This window comes from Ursus maritimus, unplaced genomic scaffold, assembly GCF_017311325.1.
Source record: "Ursus maritimus isolate PB19 unplaced genomic scaffold, ASM1731132v1 scaffold_7, whole genome shotgun sequence".
NCBI lineage: Eukaryota > Metazoa > Chordata > Mammalia > Carnivora > Ursidae > Ursus > Ursus maritimus.
This window is the reverse complement of record NW_024426885.1, coordinates 16,253,363-16,281,064: the sequence shown is the minus strand read 5'-3', so window position 1 is coordinate 16,281,064 and position 27,702 is coordinate 16,253,363. Positions and strand designations below refer to the sequence as shown.

The window sequence follows — 27,702 nt, the reverse complement described above, 5'->3', positions numbered from 1 at the left end:
GATTGGAAGCTTCTTTGTGGGCAGAGCTTGTGCACCGGTGGCCTTCCCTGTTGGGTGATGGGGCCCTGCCATTTCACTGGGGACTCTTGCTTGTTGGTATTTTGAAGTGCATTTCCCTTGGGATGGTTGTCTTCTGCTTGGTGTGTATAGCTTGCCCGACAGTGTTCTTGGTAAACAACTTCCTCTGCACTGCCTCATGTTTCTGAGTCCGGTAGTCTATCTGGTTCATCCTCTCTGGAGAAGAAACCTCTAGTCTTCTGCCCTTGAGTAGGAGCAGATGCCTTGAAATGGGGTGGGCATTCTAAGCTTTGTTAAAACACGTGAACATAGAACTGATCATCCTCTTCAGCAACTTTAAATTAAGTATTATATGTAAATGTGTTTGTAAACGATAGTCTATTCAGTTGTCTTGGGAAGTAAGTCTGCTTTCTTTACCCAGTCCTCATTTTCAGCTCCATCCTTTACTATTACTTTGGAATGCATTAATTATTAGGACTTGGGGATTTCAGATGCAAAGGAAGATGCTGGTTTGCTTCCCCATAGCCAGCTTTGGTTGAGCTCTGCTAAATCATTTCCATTCCTGCCATCTGCTTTCCAGCTTCCAATATTAAACTGTCGTCTCTCTTGTCCTCTATCCTTGTGGTTGTGTGCCATTTTCTTTTTAATCATGTAATTGTCTTTTTAGTAGGATCTGGAAGAAGTGGAGGTGATGCTTGTGTTTCATCTGGACTCTAACCTGAAATGTTGGCATGAATTTCTCACTAATGTAAATGTAACTGTGAATAACCATCTTAAGGGAGGGCGGGGGTCATTTCGTGTGACTTCCTGCCTGAGACTCCACTATATTTTCAGGTGACGACTTCTGGTACCGTGCCGTTGTTCTGGGGACATCAGATGCTGATGTGAAAGTACTCTATGCAGACTACGGAAACATTGAAATTCTGCCTCTTTCCAGAGTGCAGCCAATTTCCACCAGCCACCTGGAGCTTCCTTTCCAAATTATTAAATGTTCACTTGAAGGTAGGCAGTTAAGTCACTTTCCAAATGGGATATCTGTGTGATTTTTTTTTGTTTTCCTCCTCTTTTATAGCCCCATGTCTGAATCAAATGGGCATTTCAGTAACTGCCCAGATTTCTAAATATCAAGCAGAGTTTGCAAAAAAAAAAAAAAAAAAAAAAAATCCGTATCTTTCATCCCTTATTTCAGTCTCACAAAAATTACATTGTTACCCACTGTTGTTTGGGGATTGTGTCTGGCCCCAGGTTGCACAGCTAGAAATGGCAGAGCCAGGGGAGCTGGGCCATCTGACCCTTACCTGAGAGCCTGTCTGCTCTGTCACGGTGCTCTCTTGAGAGACCAGAGATGACACCATTTGGGACGATTGGCTGTGTACTGTATCTGCACATGTTTAGCCCTTCGGTTGGTGTTTGAATAAAGCGAATGGGAGTGCTAAAGTAGCTTTTTACCCATACCCCTGATCTCATTACCTAGTGGTCCCAGCAGAGAAGAGCTCATGCACTGCCTCGTAGTCTGCTTTGGTTTTGACTTGGGGAGAGAGTTGGAAAATTTTATTGTTTGCTTCTCCCATTATAACGTAATCCGTCCATGGCAGCAGACAGTTGTCTGCTTATGCCCTCTAGACCCAGATTAGTGCTTGACACATAATAGGGATCAGTGAATATCTATTGAGTGATTTTTTTTTAATGCAACAGCAATCGTATATCAAAGCATACCTACGCCCAGCTAAAGTGAGACTTTCGTTTATTGTCTTTAGACGATATATATGTAAATATTTATCTTTTTTTAAGGGACTCGAAGATTAATATTCAGTTGTTTTCCCAGGACTAATGGAATTGAACGGAAGCTGTTCTCAATTAGTAATAGAACTACTAAAAAATTTCATGTTGAATCAGAGCGTAATGCTTTCTGTAAAAGGAATTATCAAGAATGTCCATACAGTGTCGGTTGAGAAATGCTCTGAAAATGGTACTATCAATATAGCCGAAAAGCTGGTGACATATGGTCTGGCAAAAAACATCACATCTAAAAAGCAAAGTGCTTTAAGTACAGGTATTTTTTTCAAGTTTAATTAATGACAGATGTAAGTGTAATTAAGAACAGATGTAATCAATGTAGGTGACCTGGTGTTTCTTACTCTCTGTGGTCACGTTCCCTTCATCCTCCCCCTTTACAAATCTAGTGGCAAGGTGCGACTCCTATTGCCACCTCAGGGGACCCGCTGGGTAGATGCAGGCCTCCCAGGCCAGATTTTCCTTAGCTTAGGCTGAGCAGCATTGCTGATCTCATTGGTGATAGCATTGATGCTGAGAGCTTTAGAAATGTCTAGCATTCAGAATTACTTCCAGCTTACTTTCAATCCTGAGATTGAAAGTAATAGGAGTTTGTATTTTTGAGATTGGATCTTATGGATATCTCATAAGGTGATTATTTGGCAGACCTACCCTTGGCCAAAGAAATATCCCATATATGATAGGCAAAAGACTTAAATCTTGGAGACGGGGGTATTCATTTGGTGAAACGCAGGGTGCAGTAGAAGAGGATATTAAAGCCCAAATGAGAAGTTAATTGGTCAAGTCCTTTAAAGTTTGAACCTGTGCATAAGGGGCAGAGCTGTGTATATTCAGACTCCGCAGTTCTTTTGTTAGTTATGGTGTATGTTCTCTAATGGCTTGTTGTGTTTGCCTTTAGAAAAGACATGCAGGATGAATTGCTGTTGCACAGAGTTACAGAAACAAGTGGGTAGAATTTCCTTGAAGTGAAATTGTACTCCTTAAATTTTTAGAAATGAAATAATACTATTTTTCTTCACCCATAGGTTGAAAAACATGAACAGATTCTTCTCTTCCTCTTAAACAATCCAACCAATCAAAATAAATTTATCGAAATGAAAAAATTGTTAAAAAGTTAAGTAAGTTAAATTTGATGTTTTCTCCACTTCAACAGGACATCTCTAGGCTTGTCAGGGTAGAACTGATGACGTGTTCTTTGTTTTGTGACCTGATGATCTGAGCTCTGGTTGTAATGTTTTTGCTGTCTTCTAGGTTTAATTGTATAATCTTACTTTGGCTCCGCTAATGGGACCAAGTCCAGGGGTGTTCAGGTGCAACCACTCACCTTACTGTTGTTTGATTCTGAATGCCCATGTTATTGATAACGTGGAGGGACTTGTAAAAATTGTTGAGATAAAGCTTTGCCTCACATTCTTTGTGTCTAGACATGAAATTAACCCACTTGTTCATGCTGCTATAAAAATGTTTAGGGCTTTTTCTGAAAGAAGATTAGAGAAAGAGCACATGGAGGTGGGATGGGGAGGGGTAGAGGGAGAGAGAGATTCTCAAGCAGATGCCCCACTGAGCACAGAGCCCAACACAGGGCTTGATCTTACAACCCCGAGATCATGACCTGAGCCAAAACCAAGAGTCGGACGCTCAACCCAGGCACCCCTGGTTAGCACTTTCTGTGAAGAGGTTCTAAAGGGCCAAGAATGGAAAATGGGCTGCACTGATAGTGTACTTCATTTCCAAATGAAACCTGCTCTGCTTTGGCTGTGGTGCTTCTAGTGCTTACAAACAATAATCTTGAGTTTTAAGCAACAGTTCCCCCTGGTTTTTTTACTGCCTGGGATGCTTTGCTCCAGAACAGCCCTCGGAAGGTACTTTGTGATCTGTAGCCAATTACAATTTCTGATGAAAATGAAACTGTCCTTCCTGCCTTGTCTAATTGATATAATTCCAGCCAAAAGCAGGGGATCTTTTGATTTCCTTCATCCATGCACTCTTGTGGCTGAAGCACAGCCTGTCAGCCCCCCTGCAAGTCGAGCTCTGGGTGGGTGGTACCGCCCTCTGCAGGCATGGGGGACCTCAAGCGGGGGCCCGCTGTGTGAACAGAGGCATCCTCTCCGTGTGGTAATGCAGTTGTGTTGTTTGTTTCTAAGAAAGTACAACTGAATTCCAAGTGTCATTAATGCTACAGCAACAGTTTTGAGCCTCCTGATATATTTTCTTTACAAGATTTGTGTTATTTCTAATAAATGCTGACTTATGTTGCAGTTACTACCTTCAGTCCTTGTTAATAACATTCAGTTTCAATACTGACTGCTGTCTTGTGTACTTGAGTTTAGAAATATGAAATTAAAAATTTAAAAGTAAGGTAAAATCTTTAATGACTTCGTAGATTAAGGGACATGCAATGACATGAACTTCTGGAATTTAGTCCTAGCACCAAATCATCATAGTTTTTATTTGTGTCTTTTTCATAAGGGTTCTGAGAGTGCTAACACAAGATGAAAGCTAGATTTTCTTTTGTTTCTACATAGATTGAAGAACTTGCTTTAAAAAAAAAAAACAACTTGATTTAAAGCATAGTAGTTGAACTGGCTTTTCCTTTACTGTGGAAATACATATTTTATCCACATTTGAATATAGAAAAACCTTATATATTATTTTAAAAGCATTTGAACATCTAGTCACATATTTATTCGTCACAATACTCCCGAAAAGAAAGCAGACCCCATTTTATAGATGAGGCTGAGACTACGAGAGGTTGCATGGCTGCACAAGATCTCTCTCTCTCTCTCACACACACACACACACACACACACACACACACACGGAACCAGTTCTTAGAACCCAGGCTGCTCTCTCTCTGCTACAGTGTCCTTAGATAAGTTCTGGAGGGCACAGAACCCCAAGGAGTTATATTAGAAAAAATTACATACATGGTTGCTTAAGCATGCTTGCTTCATTGTGGTGAAAGTATAGTTGAATATTTACCCTCTTAAATTGTTCTTCCTAGATACAGAGAAAATACGTTTCAAATGGAAGTGTTTAGTCTCTCCTGGAGAAATTTGTTAATAACTGTAAAATTGCCCCACTAGGAGTGCTATGGTGATGAGAACAGAAAACTGTTATCTGTGGCTCAGACGTGATAAATAAATACTTCAACACACACGTTAACAGAAAATTTTCCATCTGAAGGAGAGCGCAGCTGTGTTTTACATTGATCGAGGGGAGTACAAATGGCTGTAGCTAATATGCAGCCCCGGTGGGGAGGTGTGTGAATGACTTGAACGTGCTACTTTCGGTTAAAAGTGACTGTTGGGTTTGAGATAGAAATTAAGAGCCATAGTGATGGAGTTTGTATAGAAGGCATAACGAGAGTTGATTCTTCTCTTTCAGAAGCAGTGTCTCTCAGAGATGAACACTTAGGAGAAAGGAGACCTCGAAGGCTGGACTTAAAGACAGCACAGCTGCTGTGTCTTTGTTGGCTGGGAAGACTGTCTCCTGTGCCTCCGTTTTTGTTTGCTTGCTGCTCTTCTGTTAGGTTGGATAGTTTTACTTTTCCCTCTGATTCTTCCTCCCAAATAAGTCTTGCATGAAAGTTTCATACCACATTCATGGGGGATGTTGGGAAGGGATGCACAGAGGCTTTCTACTGTATATATAAATTTTTAGGACTTAAAGTACTGAAGAAAATACGGCTCCATGTTAGTAGCAGATAAAGCTAGTTGATAGTTGTGTAGGAGTTTTATTTTTTTTGGATTTTTCTGTACGTTTGGCATATATCATAATAAAACGTGCCCCGCTCTCCCTGTCCTCCTCTGCCTTTTCCACTTAATAAATGTTCTTTGGCTTGTTGTTGCTTCGGTCCTGGCTCTTCTTTTCCTGTCCACTCTAAGCTCATCAGCTGCTTTCTCTCCATCCTAACTTGGACCTCTTTGCCTTTGGCCTCTGGGCACAGGGTCTGCCCTTGGGCTCTCAGCCACTCCAGGGGGAAGGAACTTTCTCTTTTCTGCTCCTGCCATCCATACCCTTCAAATCTGTAGCCACTTAGACTTTGTTATTGTAGGTAGAACTTATATTTCCCGAAGTACAAATACAGTTAACAATGTAAGTTAAAAATTGAAGTTAGAGTATATATTTTTCTTGAAGCACATAAAGTAATCTTAGTTTCTTCTAAACTCACATGTGCAGAATTATGGACCAGCTGACTTTCCTGCTAACCTGTATATTTCTGTTTGGGAATTTTTCCATGTTTTAAGTATCAGACTCTGATAACCTAAGATGTCGTCACCAACTCAAGAAATTAAAGACTTTTTTTTTTCTTTTACTGGTAACGTGTCAGCCAGATTAAATGGAATTTTTCCTCATGTAAAAAGTTCAAATATTGATGTGCTTTTATTGGATGAAAATGATGTGCTTTGCTCAAAATCCTTTCATTTTTTTTCAGCCTTGTGTTCTCATGGCCACTGTTTTTGCTAACTTTTCTGTACATACTAGGAGCACAGGATGCTTAGTTTGTTCATTTTCAGTTTAATTCCAGCCACCATGAAAACGCAGATGAAAACTGGAATCACAAAATTGGCCTTTTCATTTGTGGGACGTTAGAGAAGCAAGTCGAAGAACACATAAAAAAAAATCTAAGTCACAGTTTCTCAGATTCCAAGGTTTTATATGCTCCTGGAAATTTGAATACAGAGTTTAATTATTATTATTTTTAAAGATTTTATTTATTTATTTGACAGAGATAGAGACAGCCAGCGAGAGAGGGAACACAAGCAGGGGGAGTGGGAGAGGAAGAAGCAGGCTCATAGCGGAGGAGCCTGATGTGGGGCTCGATCCCATAACGCCGGGATCACGCCCTGAGCCGAAGGCAGACGCTTAACTGCTGTGCCACCCAGGCGCCCCTGAATACAGAGTTTAATTAAATGGAGTTTAATATCTGGTGGTTCAGCTCTTTGTCTTGTTCCCCAGAAGAGACTAATGCTATCTATAGCACTAGATTCACAAGTAGAGATCTGGATTAATTTTATAGAATCCTCTATTGGACCTACTTTAGCATTATTAACATGATTCAAGTATTGATTGACCTCTCTCTGCTTGCCTGGGATCAAGGTAGGTGTGCTGTGTTTATTGTTTATTAGGGTCGTGAATGATCTATCACACCTGCAGATTTTGGTGTCCAGTTTTCCTCAATCGTGTAGTCCAGTCAGATAAGTACAATATTGCTGAAGCTGTATAACCAAACAAATTATTCCTTGGCAGACACCATGTAATTATTGAGATAAAGTTGTGTGTAGAGGTTTATTCAATATGCCTTTTCTTTTGGTAGAATTCTTTTGCCTGGGGCAACTAGAAATGTAAAAGTCACAGAACTGTGAATGAGGGTCACTGATATGCTGAACTTGAGCTCTCCTGCTGTGTAGTAAGGGCTCCAGAAGACGAAAACCAGGAGGCAAGGATCCTTATCTGCAGGGCCCTAAACAGATTCCGGGAGAGGAATTAAGTGATCATGAGGCTTGCTGGCTGGCGGCTGACAGCCCAGAGCAATAAACCATTAGTGTAACTGGTGGGCTCATCACTGACACAACTGGGGCTGGGACTGGGCAAATTGATCCCTTCTGGGGCGGGCGGGAGAGTAACCCCGAGGCTGCTTACCAGTTCAGGTGGTTCTGTAGCTGGTCAGGCACCCAAGCAGCATTTACTCATTAAACATGATTCTCAAGGATGGTTTATGCTTTGTTTTTCCAGATGAAAGGAATTGGAGGACAGGCTGTGGTTCCAAACAGGCAGTTTTAAGAGTCCTAGGGTGATTTTGCTTTACCAGAATTAAATGGAGGTTCAGTTACAGTAGGACGACTGCGTGTCTGTCTGCACGGGGCGGGAGTGGCAGAGCCTCACCAAAGATCTGCTGACATGTTTTCTGAGGCCCTGCATGTTGTTTAACTTCCCGCTTAGGCACTGCTGTCCATCTTCCCTGGGAAGCCTCTTCAACATCAACTGTAGCTTTAGGATAACCCAAAATTGGTTTCATTGAAGACCTGAGCTGCCCAGGCCCAGCCATTTTCCTGCGCTTTCCTTTTTACCTTGAGACCCTGAGGTGATGCCACTTTTAAGACCTTGTAGTGATAACCCTTCTAGGAAGTGAGGCCGACTGAGGCTTATTGTAAATCAGAAGCCCTTCTCCCCCCAGGTGTGTGCCCAAATTCCTTTCAAAATGCATTCAGCAAACACAGTAAGGCAGTCATCCATGTGTGAAGACGGAAGATAGAAAATTTGGAAGTATTGGCAGTTCGAAGGAGTAGAGTGCTTACATGGTTTTGGCTGTTGATCGAATGAATGATGTTACCCAAGCCCTTGCCTTTGGAGATATCCCATGTTTCCTTGACTCAGCCAGAAAGCATCCCATTTCCCGGAAGCAAATCCAATAACCTTGTGTGTGATTCTTCTCACTGTCTTAAGGAGTTGGGTGGTATGCTTTAACCTTTAGAGCAGTTGGTATCTACCCCAAGCCTAAGGGTCTCTGGCTTTGAGATGCAGTATTTCTGTTCGTGTCCCCTTGCCAAAATGTGTTCTCTCATTGCCTTGGCTCCATGGTTTTTGCTCTGGCTTAATGTGCTGCCTGTGGAGCACTCGAGAATCAGACCCTTTTCCTCTCAGATGCTTTCTTGGCCATTTCAATATGCACTGTTTCCTCCTGCTCTTTCACTTCTCTAGAGGGTTCTGGGAAGTCCATGTTTGCAGCTCTGTATCCTTCTTTGGGTCTTTTCATACATGTTCCACCTTGCTTTCATCATTTGACAGGCTAGGTACAAGGAATTTGGGGCTTCCACATATTTGGGAACCATTGCACTCATGAACCTTTAATTTTGTAGGCCAGAAAACTGAGCAAACGTTAAGCATCTTTGCTCTGTCACAAAGCCAGTAGGCAGGAGAGCTGGATCGGGAACCCCGGATTCCTTCACTTCCAAAGAGGTGGTCATTCCACAACACTGGGTGTCACCCGCTATGTACTCCTGAGTGCCGAAGTCCCCAGTTAATCTCTGCACGAAACTCCTAGTCTTCATGCCTTGTGTGTTCCCCGAGACCTGCTGTACAGGGCAGCTCAACATTGTGAAAAGGCACTTATGCATAGAGTTAGCAAGAATTGGGGCTGCAAAGAGGAAGAAGGTAAGTCCTTGGAAGCAAGGGGCTCACAAACTCTTTGGGATGATGGTTCTTCACAATGCCTTATTTTTTAAATGTTCACAAAGGAGGGCTTGCTGTGAATGACAGGAGTAGCTGCCCAGCTTCTCTTCGTGTAAAAAGCCTCCACCCTTTCCACTCTCCATAGCCTGAGCCACCTGCCTTTCCCTCCTCCCTGCACGTGCATCTGCTAGGTCTGACAGGCATCTGGGGCAGGCTGTACTTTGATGTGAAGGAGTTTGAAGCAACTGGTATCTCCACCAGTATGTATAGTTTTAGCCTTTTACTTCTTAACCATGGAATGAAAATGTGGAATGTCCCCTCCAATTAAAGCCATGAAACTGCCAGGAACATCCAGAATTGAAATTTGACTTGTCTGAGGTAAACCTGATTAGGTAAAGGTATGCTGGTAAATGTTAGCTTAGCAACCAATCACAATCACAACAGTGGAGGAGAGGGCTGTCTGCTGGGAAATATCCACTTTGGGCAGGACTTGGTCTGCCCTTCTCAAACCCCTGGAGTGTCACAGGCCACACCACATGTGGTTAGACACTTAAGGCTAGTCCAAACTGGGATGTGCTATACATATAAAATATAGGATTCTAAAGACTGTATAAAATACCTATTTTATGTTGTTTACACAAGATATTTGGGATCTTCTGGGTTAATAGTTCACCTGTTCCTTTCTACTTCTTAAATGTGGCTACTGGAACATTTAAAATGACCTATTTGGCTTGCATTGTATTTCAATGAGACCATGCCTGTTCAGATGTAGAGGACCCCCCTCCTTCCACCAAGCATTTAGACCTGCTAAGTTCCCCTGCATGGGTGCTCCCGCATTGCTTATGCTGCTGCGTTTTTACAGTAGGGTGCTCGGTGTTACTGGAAGGAATTAGGTGAAAAGTCCTTTTCTCCCCCACTTCTGTGAAGTTGGCAACACGTATGTACCACAGGTCACTTTCACTGGAAGCTTAATGTTAGGAGTGTTGGAAACCAACTGAGAAATTGAAATGTTTTTAGAATTTTTTTTAAAGATATTATTTGAGAGCGAGAGCACAAGCGGGGAGGAGAGGGAAAAGCCGGCTCTCTGCTGAGCAGGGAGCCCAATGTAGGGCTCCATCCCAGGACCTTGGGATCATGACCCGAGCCAAAGGCAGACGCTTAACCAACTGAGCCACCCAGGTGCCCCTAGAATTTTTTTAAGAAGGAAAAGCTTAAAAAAAATTTATTAGTCTATGGAACTGACATTTACAAGAATAATGGGGGAGGGGTATGGAAAGAGGAAACAGGCTGATATTCCTGGAGGGCAGTTTGACAATACACATGAACAGCCTTAAATTGCATATATCCTATAGTCCAGAAATTTACCTTTTTGCAGTTTACTCCAAGTAATTGGACAAAAACAGGAATATCTAATTGTGTGATAAAAAGTTAATGTCCAACAATAGGTTAAATACATTAGGACGTTAAGTAGTGGCTAAAAGCATAGATGTTCAAGAAGAGAGAAGAGCTGGTTATGTTACAGTGTGTACGGTCTGAACTGAAAATGTAAATTTTTATGTAAATTTACTGGGAGAACATACACCCAATAACAGTGATTATCTCTTGGTGGTGGAATAGGTGTGGTTCTGCAAGTTCCTTACTGGCATTTTCTTTTTTTGCAATGAGCACACGTGCAATGACACTTTACTGATGAAGTGTGAAAACTATAGATTATGCAGGAATAGCCAACATTTATTTAGCACTTTATATAGGCATTGTGCCATTTTGCTTGCTGGCGTCTGATTTTTAAAAATTCAGCACCTGTTGACTTAATCGAGGACGCCCTGCCGAAAAGGCCTGCTTATTACCTCCCACCTGCAATAATTGCACAGGCAGGTAAACGGCATTTGCCATGACAAACAGAAGCGGTGCCAAAGTCAACATTTTCGCATGGGTCTGAGCAATGAAGCCTGCGGAGTCCACAGCGGGAGGCACGGTGTTCCCCGCTCCACCCCTCAGAGACCGGGAGACCCGCGCAGAAGTAAGTACTTATATTTGCCCACCCGGCCAACGCGGTGTTAAAACGCGAGAAAGGATGCGGGCCCAGTTCCCAGAAGCGCTTGATGCACCTCCCACGGCCCGCGCCGCGCTCGCCGCCACCCTTCCGCGAAAACTACAGGTGTCCCACGTGGCTCCCACCCCGGGCGCCCCTCCTGCGGGCCTGCAGCGCCCCCTGGCCCGAGCCGAGCCCGAGGGCCAGCACAGCGGCCTCGGCGCCCGCGTCCCGCTGTGCGCTCCCAGCCGCGCTTGCTTGTCCCGGTGAGTCAGAGCTCGAGCCATCTCTGCGCCGCCAGGGCCCGCGCGCCCCGGGCTCCGCCAGCGGCCTCGGCAGGGGCACCGATTACTCGTTTGCGCTCCGGGAGTGGGGATGCTCGGCCCTCAGCCGTCCTTTCCAGTAGCGCGGACCTCCTGCGGCCCCGCGTGGACTCGGCGGTGGGGCGGCGTTGCGGGCTTTGTTAGGCTTTGTTTGCGCCGCACCTGAGCTCGGCTGCGAGGCCCGAGCGCTTCTCGGGGAAGCCGGCGTCCCGGGGAAGAGCGCACCTGGCTCACGCCCCCTCCGGGCTCGCCACCAAACGCCCGGGGAGAGCCGGCCGGGGTCCTGGGACGGGGCGTGCGGCGGGCCCAGGAGCGGCCTCTCCCTTGTCCCCGGCACGGGGTCGCAAAGCCAAGGGGCGCGGAGCACAGGTAAGGGAACGGGGCTCGGTGGCTGTGGGTGGAGGAGGGAACCACGTTTTAAACCTGCCCTGCTTGGCACAGTCGCGGTCTCTTAACCTGGAGGCTGCTGAAGGGGTCTCGCCTTTTTAATAAATGTTTTGGGAACATGCCCCAATCTCCCTCCCGCCTTTTTTAGGGCATATGCTGGTGTTAAGGTGACTCCTGCCCAATTTTCTCAGCAGTGGCGTGCCCCCAGCGGAGCCTCTGCAAGCAGAGCCCTAGAAGGACCTGTTGCCCAGAGACTTGCCCCTGGGCGATGGTAAGTCTAGGGGGATTTGTACTTGTGGTGATTTCGCATACTGGGATCCCCCACCCCACCTGCTTCTTGCATTTCTCCTTCTGAGGGGCTGTGCACTTGGCTACTGGCTGGGAGAGTAAATGGAAGGGGTCTCAGAAACGCACTTTTGAAACTTGCCAGGTGGCATCGACTTAAAAACATGGTGGGCACCCAGGCAGAAAAGGGAGGAGGCACCCTCCCGCCCCTGTGAATTCCGTGGCTCTCCACCCAGGAGGGGCCTTTCAGTGGGGACACCTGCGGTGTGTTTGGTGTCTTGGAACTGAATGATCAGAACCTGTGTGACTTTCATATGAGGTTCTTTAACCCCCCCCCCACTTTAACTGTTTTATAATTTCAGATGTAAAAATTCAAGGTCTATTTGGCTTCTGTTGTGACATTATATTAGGAAATGTGCGTTTGTTGAGGAGAGAGTCGGAAAAGAGAAGGAACAAGTCGGAAATGTCTGAGGTACCACTACACTTGGCAAAGCCACAGGAGTAAATTCGTAGGTGCTGTGGGCTTCAGCAGCCTGCAGCCGTTCTCTTCTTGTCGCTGATGGGGGTACAAGGCTCCACGGGCTGTTCTTCACCTAGGATATGGTCCTTACTCTTCCTTTGTCCATCCCAGAACTCTCTCTTGATGGTATCAGAATTTTCCAGAAGAGGTCCCCAGACAAATCCTGGGGAAGAGACAGGGGGATTCCTTCCTTCATCACACCTGACCGTTGGACTGAAAAGCATCAGTGACATATTTTCCTTTAAATCTAGTTTTTGGTCTACCATCCGGAGCGTGGAGTAACTGTTTCCTTCCCCTCAATAGGTTCTGGTCCTCTGAAATGAATCATAGATGCCCATGTTTTTACGGAAGAGGAAACAGACCTAGAGAGGGCAGAAGATGCCCCAAGAGTGAATGAGAGAGCCCCCGGGAACCCGGACTCCTAGGTTTTTGATGAGCTGTATAAATGGCACAGTCATTAATTGGCAAGTGATGATGTTAGGGATAAATTGGTGAAAATACAAGAGCCTTTTGTTACTGATGCTCCCACCTTGTGTGCATCTTACAGAGTATTTTCATTGTATCCCCGATACCTGCCTGACAGGGTGCTGGGCCCAAGGCAGATTTACTAGTTTCTGTTGAATAAATGAAAGTTCATGTAATTCTGTCATCGGAAGGGTCAGCAACACTGTGAGGTGTTTTAGAGCAGTGGTCCTCAAACTTCTGTACTTCTGCACTTCACAGATCAGTTTTTAAAAAGTTCTCATCAGGAGGAGTGTAACAAAATTTTTAATTTTTATCCCAACTTTTAATTTTATCCCACAAGAATATTTTTTTATAAATAAGACAGATCCCTCCCATCATCCCGAAGGCTAGTGGGGGGCTCTTGGGGGTGCTGCACAAAGAGGGGGGTGTCTGTCCCACCCCTGCTTCAGCGTCACCCCAGGCCTGCTCCCTGGGACAGCTGAACGCACTTGAAGTCCTTTTCTTTAGCTTTACCCTTCATCTTGTAAACAGCTCCAGACCTCTTTCTTTCCCACCCGCAGAATTACCTGCCAGCCTGCCCTCAGTATGATTGCTTGCCTGGATCCCTCCTCTCCTTTCCTGATCCCGAGTCCCTTCTCTTCAACTGGGTTTTCCTGCTCTGCATTTAGGAAGCTTTGCCCTCACCCAGGGCACTTTTGTATTGTGGTCTCATGTGATCCTGGCATCAACCTTTTCAGGTAAATACAATGGGTGATGTCACCACCATTTTTGAGGGAAAGAAGTTGAAAGACTGAAGTGAAGGAATATACGGAGAGGCTCGTGCTTGGGCTTCCCAATGTCCAGTTGCTCTTTGCCGTCCTTCCGTGCGCTGCATGGCCAGGCTGTCCATGTCAGAAGACCCGTGCTCGATTCCATGCTTGTGGTTCACCAGCTCTTTGACCTTGGGTCCCAACTTCTACAAGGCCATTTTCCCATGTATAAAAATAGAAATGATCGTGTCTGCTCTATGGGGTTATGGGTGTTAAATGAAATTAATTTACTAAATGTAAAGATAATTCTTTAACATTCTGCGTTCAGAAAGTGACCATTAGGAGGGATGTTCACATACTATTTCACTGGTCCTTACAATGCTGCCTGAGTTCCTGAGTTTGTGAAACTGAGATTCACCCCAGGTGCTAGACGAATGACCCTGAGACAGGGAAGCTGTTGCTTGCAGAGTCACCCAGGTGGTCAGAAGCAGAACTAGCCCAGAATTCTGTCTCTGGACTTCCGGTCCTGTGTGCATTCTCTTATACTTCTGAGTCCCAGAGTCCAGTGACCTTGGGTCCTGTACAATTTAAATAAGGGATTTTCAGATATCAAAACAAACATCAAAATCCCTCTTGGCTTAAGATGTCTCTTACCAGGTGTGGCAAGAGTGGGAAGCCCTGAGATTCATGCCCGTCTGACCAGGGAATCTGTATAGCGCATTGTTCATCCCTTGGTGCTGACTTCTGGTTCTCAGACTGTTGGGGTACTAACAATCTGTGGTTCTTTTAGAGGGAGCATGACTCCCTGAGTGGCTTTTAAAACACCCTCCCTGCCCTATCAAACGAGAAACGTGTGGTCCACTTCCCTGGCCTGAACCAAGTGTTTTGCCCAAAGGCCAAGGAAGGTGAGTGAAAGACAGCAAGGGCTTCTTGACTCCTCCACGCTTTTACCTCCGATTTTAAAGTCTTCCTGTTCAGGTGCTTCCTGTTCTTGGAAAGGGCTCAGATATCCATCCTGCTGATTGAGAGGATGCCAAGGGCTAATCTAATTAATATTTGGGGTTGGCATTGCATTTTCTAAGGAGGTAGAAGGGGTTTCCTTTTTCACCTCGAACTTATTCCTGACCCTAAAGGAGAAGACAGGCATTGTCCTGCAAAACTGCCTTCCGCCCTTGCCAGCTTGGCCCTTCTTTATCCAAAGTAGCCTTGTTGTGGCCTTCGTTTCTTCCTGTGTCATGGCAAGTGCAATCCCTGTGTTCTGCGGAGCCCTGCAACCAGACTCACTCACCTGTTGTTCCCGGTGCGGCGGGTGCTGTGTGGCACAAGAAGATTGGGGGGGGGGTGGTGAAGAGCAGTTGAGTCCTTGTGTTGAGAGCCCCAGGAGCCAGGAATAATGTGGGATTAGTATGGGTAATGGAAGAGAAAGGAACAAATGACAAGTGAGGGGTTTGCAATGGAAAAGGCTTGACAAGGCTTACCTGGGAGCCAATGATCTGGTTCTGCCCCGGGATTCAGACCACTCCTGACTACTTTGCACAAGAATGCAGAGAGTTCTGGAAATCTCACGTTATGTGCTGAGTGTGGGAGTTTGCTGGCAGGTATTAGCTTGTGGAAAACCGCCGAAGGGTGGATTCAGGAGGCAGATTTGTAATTATGCTTCTATTCCTCTACCTTAATCCCCCCAAATCGGAGGGGGGGGTGGGTTGAACAGATCCCTGGGAGGCTAGAGGGAGTCTGATCCACTGATTAGCTGTGTAACCTGGGGCAAAACAACTTTCCTGTGCCTCCATTTTCTCATCTGTAAAATGGGGATAACACACTCACTGGCTGGCTGCAAGGGAGGGAGAAGGTACGGAAGTACAGAACCCGGCGCCAGGCACATGGTCTATTTACTGCTCACCGGATGGTGGTAGCTGTTGGATTTTTTACCATGCAGTTCATCTTTAAAAAAAATTTTTTTTTTTTTTTAGATGCAGGGTTGTATTTAGAATGTGGAATTAGCAGTGCAAGCAGGTTTTGGTATGGGGGTGGGGGGAGACTGTTTGAGATAATGGGTGGGAACAGACAGCAAAGAGTGCTATTAATACTTCACCAGCACCGAAGTAGCATTCATTTCCTTTATCTTGGCATAAAAAAGAATGCAGGGAGTGTAGTGAGCGCAAAGATTCCTCTGGAAGTCGGCATGATGGTGCTTAGTTTACCCAGCAAGCTCACATCTCACCTACTGTGTGCCAGACAAGCACAGGCGGCTGGGGCCCCAGCAGAGACTAAGACTCAGTCCCTGAGGCTTTTGCCACCTGGCAGGCGAGATAAAGACATCAGGCAGTTTCAGCGTGGGCTGTGTGACAAGACGGGCCATGCTGTGGGCACAGGGGAGGGGAGTGCCCCTGAGGTCCCAGACCCAGCACCATCTGGCCTACACACTTAGCAGGAGGCTTTTGACTTCTTGCATTGATCTGCAGATTGCCAACATAAATTTTGTTTTGATGAGCAGAAACTTAGAAGACTCTGGAAAACATTCACCTGGGCATGCAGAGGCACATAAGAGAGCGAGTTGAAGTTGCTTTGGTTTGTCTCATAGCGGAGGGAGGGGACCGCATGTTTCCTGAGTGCCTTACTATGTGGCAGGAACCTTCTGTACTTCCTTCTGTGTCCTCACGGCAGCCTGGGGAGGCTGCTAGAATCCTGCTTTTATTTAAAAAAAAAAAAATTTGATAAGCCTCAGAGTCCAGCATGTGCCCAGGGTCAGAGGTTGTGACCCCAAAAATCATCCTGAGCCTAACTAAGGACTAGACAGCATTGCACTGCCCCTTGTCCCCATGCCTTGCCCCTGCCTGGCTCCCAGGTGGCAGGTGGGAACTTGGCCATCTGTTGTACGGAGTGAAAGGAAAGAAAAGGTGTCTTTGGGAGGAAAGGAAGGTCTATCTTGCTGGCATGTGCTGGGCTGGAAGCTAACAGGAGCGGTGTTGGCCCCACCGTCCTGTATCTTCTCTGTCCTTCTTCCCCTCTGCGAAAGCTCCTGACTTTCTCGCTCTTGTAATATTCACTCTCCACTTATATTAGGTGAAGATGTGAGCCTCACAGTCATTTGAGACACAGAGACTCTCAGCTGGTTGGGACATTTGATTTACTTTGTTTCACAAATGTTTGGGATGTGAGGGCGATCTGGCTGCGACATCTGTCACCCCATTGATCGCCAGGGTTGATTCGGCTGATCTGGCTGGCTAGGCGGGTGTCCCCTTCCTCCCTCACCGCTCCATGTGCGTCCCTCCCGAAGCTGCGCGCTCGGTCGAAGAGGACGACCTTCCCCGATAGAGGAGGACCGTTCTTCGGTCAAGGGTATACGAGTAGCTGCGCTCCCCTGCTAGAACCTCCAAACAAGCTCTCACAAATGTTTGAAATCCAAGGACCTGAATATATGGTAGAGTCAGGTCTGACCATCATAGGTCCACGATGGAGATGTTTAAAACCAGAAGACACCTTAGCCACATCTGGTCTTGCCTCCTTGTTTTGTAAATGAGGAGCCGAGGCATCGGATGAGAAGTGGGGCTCCTGGACTCAGGGTGTGGGGCAGGTGCGGCCGCCCCTCCTAGTCACCTGCTGTATGCCAGCTCCGCTTGGATGGAGTTCTGAGCGGTGGGTCAAGGTCCCTGAGCTGACCTCAGCTCCAGCAGCAGCACGGTCAGAGGCAAGCATGCTGGACTAGGAGCCAGGGACGGGAGCTGTGTGACCATCCGGGTCCCTGTGCACACTGGCGCTACTGCGCCTCTGTGACCCCTTCCATCATCTCTGAAGTGTATTCGGCTCATCCACTCTGAGTTTCCCCTCTTGTGATCCCCTTGTTCCCCGGAGCCTGAGAGGTAAGTGCTATCCCCGCTGTTGGTTCAATTTCCTGCAATTCCAAGCGTGGTCTAGCAGTAGCACCTGATAGGAACATGAGTTGGGTCATTTTAAATTTTCCTGCAAAAGAATCGGCATTTCTTGGGGCACCCCAGATTTCCAAGGCAGCCCTTGCTCCCAGCCTGCTCAGAAGCCTCTGAATGAGGAGTCAAGTTCTTCTGTTTTGTTGTGGCCGCTGGGAGGCGTGTTTTTAGTGTCCCAGCAGAGATGGTAGAGTGTATCTGACAACAGAATTCATTTTAGCGCAGGGTACGTGAAAGGCCCTTTGGTGAGCAGCTGAGCGTGAGCAGGAAAATCCTCGCCCGCGTTTTGGAGAAGTAACGTTGGCCAGTGGAGACGTGGGTGTCCGAAGACCCAAGATACATAAACGAAAACTTGGCCCTCCTGCCTCGTCTTCCTTGTTCTTAGATGCAGGAGGGCGGTGTTTACTTAAGAGGTTATGGGGCCTTTCTGATTTGGTTGCATCGGGGGGAAGTGAGTTTCTCTGTCCCAGGCTGTGCACCCGTGGGTACCCCACGCTATGACCGACCACCTCGCCCTCTGCTCTCTTCTCTGGAACCTGGGGGGACCCCGCAGTGGTTCCCTTTCCATAACCCTGCCTGGCATTTGCTCTTTGAAATTGTCTCCCACGTGAGTGTCAACATTATGTGTTTCGAGGAAGGAAACTTCACTAAGACCTACCTGTGGCTGTCTTTTTTTTTTTTTATGGGCAAATTTAATGTGGAGGGTAAGACCTTGAATAAGTATTGGATCCCAAAAGTCAAAAAATAGAATGTCTAGAACCAATTGTTCAGGTATTTCTAGATTTCTCCCTGCTAAATTGTACTGGGGGAAAAATCTATAAATTTCATTCTGTCTGATCCCTTTCAATTCTTATTACTACTCACGAGTTCACTTGCTAAAGTTTAAGACCGTCTGAATTGTACATCCTATCTTTGTGGTTGAAAAGATAATGGTTCATTTCAGCTAAACCTAGAAAGATATCTCATGTATGTGCTCTTATAGAATCAAAGTTATGGTCTATGGTTCTTATTAAAAGCTCTTACTTTCCACCCTTATCTCCCTCAAAAATTGTTATCAGGCCCCATGGAACTGAATATTACCTATACTATAAACATGATTAGGCAATACTAATTCAAAAAAAAAAAAGCTTTTGTTGCTTCCTCAGCCACATTTCTTTTTATAAATAATTGAGAAATTGTAGGCTTCAAGACCTTGCTGCAAGGTTTCAGAAAATGAGGGCACTGGAAATCAAATCTTCGATCTCTCTGATTCTAACTCCTAAGAAACGGAGGTGTTGAGAGGGAGGGGCTTTACTCAAGGTGGTGGGGCCTGGCCAAGCTGGGACCCAGGACTCTTACTTAACCTTGGGCAGAGCATACCTTCCCGCCATCAGTGAAGGAGATGCGGGGGGTGGGGGGATGGGTATCTGGGAAAGATGTTAGACCGTCCGTTGAAAGCAAAGTCATTGGAGCAAAGTCCCCCATGACTTTTAGGGAGTTTGGGGCTCTCCCTGGCTAATATAGTTATTGTGACAAGGAGGGGCCTCTAGGGTCATCTTTGTGCCCGCAAAAAGGCCAAGTAGTTGTCCTCTTGCTTGGGGGTGACTTGGGGGTGCACAGAGTTAATTGCTGATACTTTTTTTTTTCTTCCCCTGTCTTGCCCTATAGTTATATCAACATGCCCTCTTTCCTATTGCTGGAAGTCCTCTTCATTTTCCTGTTTTCTGGAGGTAAGCTTTTTTGGTCAGGGAAAGGTGTTGAGGGGTTTAGTTTGTTTCACATCCTGTCGATTTTAACTTCTAGAGGTCTCTCAAATACATCGGCAACTCTCTACTCCATGGCCACCTGCCTAGTGTGAGCCCCATCATCTCGTGCTTGGACGATTGCAGTAGTCTCCTGATTGGTCTCCGTGGGTCCACCTGGTTCCGCTCTAGCCCATTGTCCACAGAACAGTCATTTCAAAATGCAAATCTGTGGCACTGGGTGGTTCAGTTGATTAGGCGTCGGACTCTTGATTTTGGCTCAGGTCATCTCAGGGTCATGAGATCGAGCCCCACATTGGGCTCCACACTCAGTAGGGAGTCTGCTGGAGATTCTCTCTCCCTCTCCTTCTGCCGCCCCCCACACCCCTACACTCTCTCTAAAATAAAAAATCTTTAAAAAAAACAATAATGCAAATCTGATCGTGCCTGGACCCCTCTCCACCCCTACCCCCTGCCTAAATTTTTTTGTAAATTATTTGAGAGAGAATGCACACACATGTGAGAACAGCAGGGAGGCTCAGAGGGAGAGGGAGAAGCAGGCTCCCGCTGAGCAGGGAGCCCAACCTGAGGCTCGATATCAGGACCTGAGATCATGACTGCAGCTGAAAGCAGATGCTTAACCAACTGAGCCACCCAGACGCCCCTTGCCTCACATTCTAAAATGATACCTCATTGTTCTTAAGAGACTTTGCTTGATCTGACCCCAGGCCACCTCAAGTGCCCCCTGGTACCCTCTCCCTCGGCACCACAGCCCACATTCCTTCCAATCCTGCCCAGCCCCCTATTCCCTCCCTGCCTAGGGGTTCTCAGTTATGGCGACCCCTCTGCCTGGACCACCCACTTACCCAACACTGCCACCCTGGTAAACTTCTCATCCGTCAGCACCCAGCGCAGTTCATCCAGGTCCCCCAGGTCAGGTCAGTTCCCTTAATGCCTGTAGCCCGGGGCACCTCTGCTATGTAGCACTTAACACAGATACGAGTTTACTTCTGTGTGAATTCTTAAAAACTTAGTGTCCATCTTCTGTACCAGATAGAAGCTCCAGGCGAAAGAGATACTACGTATTATTTACTCACACTGTAGGGTCTCGGTGCCTAGCTCTGGGCCCGGCCTGCTGAAGTGGATTTATGAATGAATAATGAAGCAAATCAGCTTTGTTTTTACTCCCCTCCCAAGCTCTGGCCTTGTTAACATGAGATGGTAGAAAGGCACCAGAATGTCTTGCGGGTTGCTGTCCTGTAAGTAAGAACAAGCCGACAGGGTGTCCCGCTGCCCGAGTCTAGCTCAGGATCCTCTTGTGGTCTCTGAGACTCTGCCGTGTTGAATCCTGGGGCCAGCTGCCTGTTGCCTGGAGCCTGGGGAGATGAGAGAGGCAGGAAGAAGGTGGGTGGTTGCTCGGCCCACCTACCCCTCTCTCTAAGCCATGTGTGTAGACGGTGTAACATAGTAGCTTCGTGGTCAGGGGACTGGGGAGCAGTGAGATATGTTTGGGGACAAGGCCTGAATGAGGTCCCCGGAGGCTCAGGCACAGCCCCGGTTCTGCTCTAGCTCATTGCACAACTTCGCCTTCTGTAGCCCTGTCCAGTTTACAGAGCACTTGACCTCACCGTCCCTGGGCTGGACAGATGAAACAGGGGAGGCCCGGTGAGGCTTGTGACTTGCCCAGGGTCACACAGCTGTTGGTAGCGGACCTGGGACAAATGTCACTCTCCTGACTTCTGGGCTGGCCTCACCACTCTGGGCTCTTCTGGGGGAGGAGAAGGTACCAGAATCATCTGACTAGGCTTCTGCTCTCTTATCTGTAAAGTGAAAGGGTTTGACAAGATTAGTGATTTCAATCCTGCCCACTCCTTAGCCCCACCCATTCCTGCAGGACCTTAAGGTTCTGGAGCCCGAGGCAGATGGCCTGCAGAGGCTGGGCTGCTTTGGTTAGAAGAGGAAACAACACATTCATGGGCTCCCTGTTGCATGTTCTATGAGATGACTTCATAGGGGAGCAGTGGGGACGTCACCCAGGGCACAGGGAGGGCTCATCTGAAGCCTGGCACCTGCCGTAACAGCTGAGCACATGGCACAGAAAGACACGTTCGCTGGGTGACCTCTTTAGTGAGTGGTCTCGGGTCACAGAGCTCCTCCTCCTTCCCCTCAGGGGGAGGCTGCTGGCCTGTCTCCAGGGGGGAATCTGCTGGTAAGACTTGTAAAAAGGAACAGTGTTTTTCTGTTCTTTGGAGATTCCTTGGCTCCTGGGCCCTTTGCAATAATTCATGGACTTACTTGGGAAACTTCAGGGCATACCTGCGGTGCACAGAGAGCTGGGCTAGGCTTTGCAGAGGATGGCTGGAAGTGTTCCTGCCCTTGGCAGCTTCCAGGGCAGCCGGGCCGAGGGGAGCAGCAGCGCATGATGGGAGCGGGGCAGTCGGGCTGCAGGATCTTCTTGCTCTCTGAATGCAGTAAAGCAGAGAGCCTCTGTGTTCTGGAAGACCAATCTGCTGAATTATTGAGTGAATGCTCAGTTTTTGAAGCATTGCCCAGCCTCTGTCCCAACGTGCCATTTTTTTATGTAAGTGGAAGGGCTTTTTCCCCCGCAAATCCAGTCTATGGTCTCTATGTGTAGTTTGTCTTGTTTCTGCCTCTGGTGGGAAAACCGCGGTGGCAGACTGTCCTAGACCTCGTGAACGGTGTTTGTCTGACAGCTCTTGTCTGTGGGGCTAATGGCTGGTTCGGCATTTTGGCCAAGAACCGTCCTCTGTGAGTCGAGATTGAGGGAAGGGCCTATCAGGTGAGCAGACACCGTCCGCTCGAAGGTTAGGTGGGGAGAACCGGGAACTACTTTAGTTTGCACTGGGGGGTGGTGAGTGGAGAAGAGCCAGAGAGGATGGGGTTGGAGTAAGCCCAGGGGGTGGCTGACTAAGGGTGTGTGTGTGTGTGTGTGTGTGTGTCACAAGCCAGATGCATCCCTACCCCAGACCCTGACTTTTTTGTTTGGTTTCTCCCTCCTCATCACTTTCCTGGCAGTCATAGATCCCTTCGGGCCCAACATACCTGCCTGGTGTGATTCCTCACCCCCACACCCTTCCCCCTTCCCCAGCAACGCCCCCTGCTCACATTCCTTCCTCTGCCCCTGGCCTGCTCCCCTGCTCTGCCCACCTCACGTTACTTCCTCCGCGCTTACCCACCGTGCGTGGGCATTTACACACCTGCTGCACGCGGACTTCGGCTGCTGGACGTCCGCCGAGTGCACTTGGCTTATCAGAACAGTGGCACCCTCATGGCCTTCAGGACTTCCGTCGCAATCGGCTCACGTCCAGCAGTCCTGGGGCTTCCTTGGCGTGTGACCCCTGCTCTCAGAGTTTATCTTTTAAACGTACCATCATTACTATTTTACTGGACAGCGTGTAAGAGAATGAAAGATAGATTCACGAACTTCCTACCCCAGGACTTCTTAGCCCTTGTTCATATTAATTGCACCGAAGCAGTTTATCAGCGTTCACTCATAGCCCCGTGTCTCTGGGTATTTGTTACCTCCACCATTCCTCCATCACAAGTGACCCCGAAAGGAGAGTCCTGAGGTACCTTCTCTCTTCTCTAAAATTGTTCTTCCTTCGAATCCCTTCCCGGCTGCGATACTACAGGGGCAAAGGCTGTAAGCTGCCTTATGACTCTTCATGCATTTGGCCAAATTGTTTTCTAAAAGGGTTGTACCAGTTTTCAGGGCCACCATTGGGAAGGATTTTCCCGATTTGATCTTTCCCCAACTCCATTTAAATGGAATGTAGAAGCTGGTTATTTAAATTTTGCAGTTAAAAGGATATCTCATTGTTTGGGTTAAAAACATTTTGTCACCTATTCAAACATTTTCCCTTGTGCTTGTCTGTGAATTGTATATTTATACCCAAGGTTAATTTTCTTGGCAAGATGCTGCACCTCAGAGGGGCACCCAGTTATTATGCCTAACCAGGGGCAAAACTCATCAGAATCACAGGCTCTCTGTATCGCTCTCTATGTATATTTTTAATTTTTCGCTTCAAAATACCCACATTTAAATACAAAGGTACCTGATGGAAGTGAAGTAATTGGAGGCGTTTCTTTATGCCACCCATCTGGTGATTTTTGAGACACCACGTCCTTAAATTCCTCCACATTCCAGTTTTCCCTTTTACTGCTTATTGGTTCTGGTCACGTAATGGGGACTAAGACTCCTCCCCTCTCTGCTTTGTAATGATCACTTCTGGTGCCTTCTCTCCTAGTACACCTGTCTCATCCTCTTCAGGAAGTCCATGTAAGCAGGGAGACCATTGGGAAGATTTCAGCCGCCAGCAAAAGTAAGTGCATGTGTTTGTCAACCTTCTTGACCCCTATGTTGACCTCTGCCTGACTCCAGAATGTTCCTGCCCCACTCCCATCTTCCTTTCACACTGTGGCCAGAGTCATTTCCCCCAAACAGGCCTGACCCAGGTCTCCATCCTGGGTGAAAACCTTTGGTAAATCCGTGTTGCTGAATTTCTTGGTCCTACTTGGGAGTCCTCAGCTATGTGACCGCCATCTTCCCAAGCAGCCTCATCTCCCGCCATGTTCCTTCCTCTTCTACCCTTTTCAGCATCCACTCCACCTGCTCAAGCCACAGCAGCCTGTTCCCAGAGACCCTGCGTGTCCCTTCCGTCCCTCTCTGGTGAACTGCGCCTCAGTCACTGCCTTCTGGGTGGTGCCTTCTCGCTGGTGTTTCTCTGCCTCCCGCTCTCCTACATCCTGATGGTGAGGTGGTAGGGTGCGGATTCTGAAGCTGGACAGCCTGAGTTTGCTGCCCAGCTCCACTGCTTACTGGTACTTTGGCCTTCGGGAGGTTACTGAATTGCCCTGTGTCCTTCTTTCCTCATGTCCCTACTGGGAATAAAAACCATTCATCTGTTTAGGAGTGGGATGGGGAGCTAAGGAGCTAATAGCTAAAGGTATACTGTAGGGTTTCTTTTTGAGGTGATAGAAAATGTTCTGAATTTGACTATGGCAAGGATGGAATATATCTGTGAATATACTAAAAGCTACTGAATTACATATTTTCCTTTATTATTTAAAAAAATTTTTTTTGAGAGAGAATGTGTGCACGAGTTGGGAAGGGCAGAGGGAGAGGGAGAGAGAGAATCCCAAGCAGGCTCTATGCTCAGAGCAGAGCCCAGCACAGGGCTCGATCTCACAACCCTGAGATCATGAGTGGAGCTGAAATCAAGATGCTTAACCAACTGAGCCACCCAGGTGCCCCCTGAATTACATACTTTAAATGGATGAATTCTTTGGTATGTGAATAGTAGCTCAATAAACCTGTTAAAAAATTTAAAAAATAGCAATCTATCTTTGGGTGGTTATAAGAATTCGCACATATAAAGTGTTGGAGGCAGTGCATGGCATGTAGGGAAGACACAGTGCTATCCATGCTTGAACTCTGGGGTAATGCAGCCTAATGCCCCAGCATATCTGGCTGGATCCTGGACTAGATGGTGGCCCCCAAGAGCTGAGACCAAGGAGCCTCTTCTCTCCTACATCTCCATTGTTGAGTTAGACCCCTCCAGTACTACAAAGTCCTCCACCCAGGGGTCTGTTTGTGAGCTTGGGGTTGTAGGGGGCGGGGAGGGTACTTCCTGCTGTGGAGGAGAGCTGCCTCTGGCTGGGACCATCTCCTGTGTTGTTTCCACCCGTGGGCTAAGAGGAGCTTGATCCACCCCAAAATTGTTTCTGCCTCCACTCTGCTTCAGGATGGAGATGCTCTGGGGGCCAGAGGGCAGGGAAGCGGCTTGTCACCCACTGTGTTCTGCTCTCCCCCAGTGATCCAGTGCTCCGCTGCAGTGGACGTCCTGTTTCTGATTGACGGATCCCACAGTGTCGGGAAGGGGAGCTTTGAAAGGTCTAAGCACTTTGCCATCATGGTCTGTGACGCTCTGGACATCAACCCTGAGAGGGTGAGTGCACGTCTTATCATCTTTGTATTAGGACATCTTTGGTTGCAAGTGACAGAAATCCAGTTCTAAGCAGAAGAGGACATTTACGGGGCGCCTGGGTGGCCCAGTGGGTTGGGCATCCAACTCTTTTTTTTTTTTTAAGATTTTATTTATTTGACAGAGTCAGCGAGAGAGGGAACACAAGCAGGAGGAGTGGGAGAGGGAGAAGCAGGCTTCCTGCTGAGCAGGGAGCCTGATGCAGGGCTCCATCCCAGAACTCTGGGATCATGATCTGAGCCGAAGGCAGATGCTTAGTGTCTGAGCCACCCAGGCGCCCCTGGGCATCCGACTCTTGCTGTCCGCTTGGGTCATGGTGTCAGGGTCAGGGACTGAGCCTGTTTGGGGGGCTGGGGATTCTCCCTCTCCCTCTGCCCCTTCCCTGGCTCGTATTTGTCCACACTCTTTCTCTCTTTCTAAAATAAGTAAATAAATCTTATTGAAAAAAAAAAAAAAAGAAGAGGACATTTACTAGCTTGTGGAACAGGAAGACCAAGGGGGTGGGTCCTGGTTCTAGGCATGGTAGGACCCAAGGGCTCATTCCATCTCTTTTTCTTCTCTGTTTTGTGTTCCTTGGTTGGCTTCCTTCCCATGCAGGCTTTCCTTCCCTGGCACATTTGCCCTGCACTGCCCTTCAAGCTAGTGATCCCAGTAAAAAGAAAGTGGATTTCTCTCCTTGCACCTGCAGCAGAAGGTCCCAGGGAGGGCTCCCACTGGGCAGGCGTAGGTCACATGACAATCCCTTGAGCAATCCCAGTAGTCAGAGGGAAGGATGATCTGGCCATGTGGGAGTCATGGGCTGACCCACCTTCTTGGTTCCCCACCAGAAAGAGGAGTGTTTGTAGAACTCTGGGAAAGGGAGAGCATACTGACAAAAACTCTACCCCGGAAGACGGGAGTCTCAGTATGAAGTGCGGCTCCTCCCCGGACGTTCACTTGAGGAGCTACCCCTGCCTGAGGGAGTCCGGCCAGTTTCTTCATTTCTTGTTCTTCCTGGCTCTGGAGAGCCGTTCTGAAGTACCCCAGATTGTGCTAACCATGGCTCTTGCTGCTAAAGGGGCATCTTGGGACAACCCGATAGAAAAATGGGCAATGAACGCAGTTCCCAGAAATTGAAACACAAATGACCTTTAGACACATGACAAGATGCCCAGCCTCAGTCACTGTAACAGCCTAGCTCCCACCGAGAAACCATTTTCCCTTACTGGATTAACAAAAATCCAGTTGGGTGACCTGCCCCACTGGCAGATCTGTAGAAACGGGTACGCACTGATGGTGGGAGGATAACCTGGTGCAACCGCTAGGAAGGGAATCTGGCAGCAGCTGTCAGATTTACAAAGGCCTGGGCCCCGTGACTCAAGAATTCCACCCCAAGGAATTTACCCGACACATGCTCCCACAGATGCAAAATAACACACAGTTATTCCGTGCGGTGTTGTTACGATCATAAAAGATTTCAGGTAATCCAAACGCCCGTTCACAGGGTAATTCACTGTGGTGCATTCATAAGGGAAACACGGGGCAGCTGTAGAAAGCGAATGAGGAAGCTCTCTTAGATGGAGGGGCGCCAACCCAGATGAGAATAAAAAGTAAGGTGCAGATGGTGTTTGTAATGTGTTACTTTTTATGAAAATAAAAGGGAGGTAAAAAGTCTATGTACTCGGGGGCATCTGTAAAGAGACTAAGAGCAGTGGTTTGCTGTCGAGGGGGAGGGCAGGAACTGAGCAGATGGGGTGCAAATCCAGGGGGAGACTCGTCCGTTTTATTTTTTTTAATACTTGATGGCTTTTGAACCATGTGAACCTACTCCAAAATCAAAACTTAAGGGCATTTTGGGGGCGCCTGGGTGGCACAGCGGTTAAGCCTCTGCCTTCGGCTCAGGGCGTGATCCCGGTGTTATGGGATCGAGCCCCACATCAGGCTCCTCCGCTATGAGCCTGCTTCTTCCTCCCCCACTCCCCCTGCTTGTGTTCCCTCTCTCGCTGGCTGTCTCTGTCAAATAAATAAATAAAATCTTTAAAAAAAAAAAAGGGCATTTTGGTCTGAAAAGCCATACTTAAGTTGAATTAGAGACTACTTGCAAACAGGATGCAGAAGGAAGTGGTTTTCCAAGATAACATTCCTGGGTTAATCCCAGGAAAACCTCTAGGATTGAAGAGCAAAAGTGGCTTTTAATGAAAGCCAGCTTTTCTCCAGAATGGCAGGTAATTTGGGGAGAGTGAACACATCGTTCTGGACCGCAGGCCATCTGGCCTGGCCATCCAAAGACACCGTAGCAGATACCATTCCATCTGGGCTTGAACA

At 47.4% G+C, this 27,702-nt stretch overlaps 2 protein-coding genes across 2 annotated transcripts in view; both read left to right on the top strand.

Moving 5' to 3' along the window:
• Window positions 1-2,930, top strand: part of TDRD1 (tudor domain containing 1) — a 37,341-nt gene extending 34,411 nt beyond the window's left edge. Inside the window, exons 22-24 of the mRNA XM_040624319.1 lie at window positions 853-1,020; window positions 2,711-2,757; window positions 2,838-2,930. Of these exons, the coding sequence (XP_040480253.1) occupies window positions 853-1,020; window positions 2,711-2,757; window positions 2,838-2,930 (308 nt within the window). The remainder of the gene's footprint in view (window positions 1-852; window positions 1,021-2,710; window positions 2,758-2,837) is intronic.
• Window positions 2,931-11,883: 8,953 nt separating this feature from the next.
• VWA2 (von Willebrand factor A domain containing 2) overlaps window positions 11,884-27,702 on the top strand; it is a 44,335-nt gene continuing 28,516 nt past the window's right edge. The window contains exons 1-4 of the mRNA XM_040623801.1: window positions 11,884-12,001; window positions 19,320-19,381; window positions 23,662-23,736; window positions 25,229-25,362. Coding sequence (XP_040479735.1) covers window positions 19,330-19,381; window positions 23,662-23,736; window positions 25,229-25,362 — 261 coding nt within the window. The 5' untranslated portion in view covers window positions 11,884-12,001; window positions 19,320-19,329. The remainder of the gene's footprint in view (window positions 12,002-19,319; window positions 19,382-23,661; window positions 23,737-25,228; window positions 25,363-27,702) is intronic.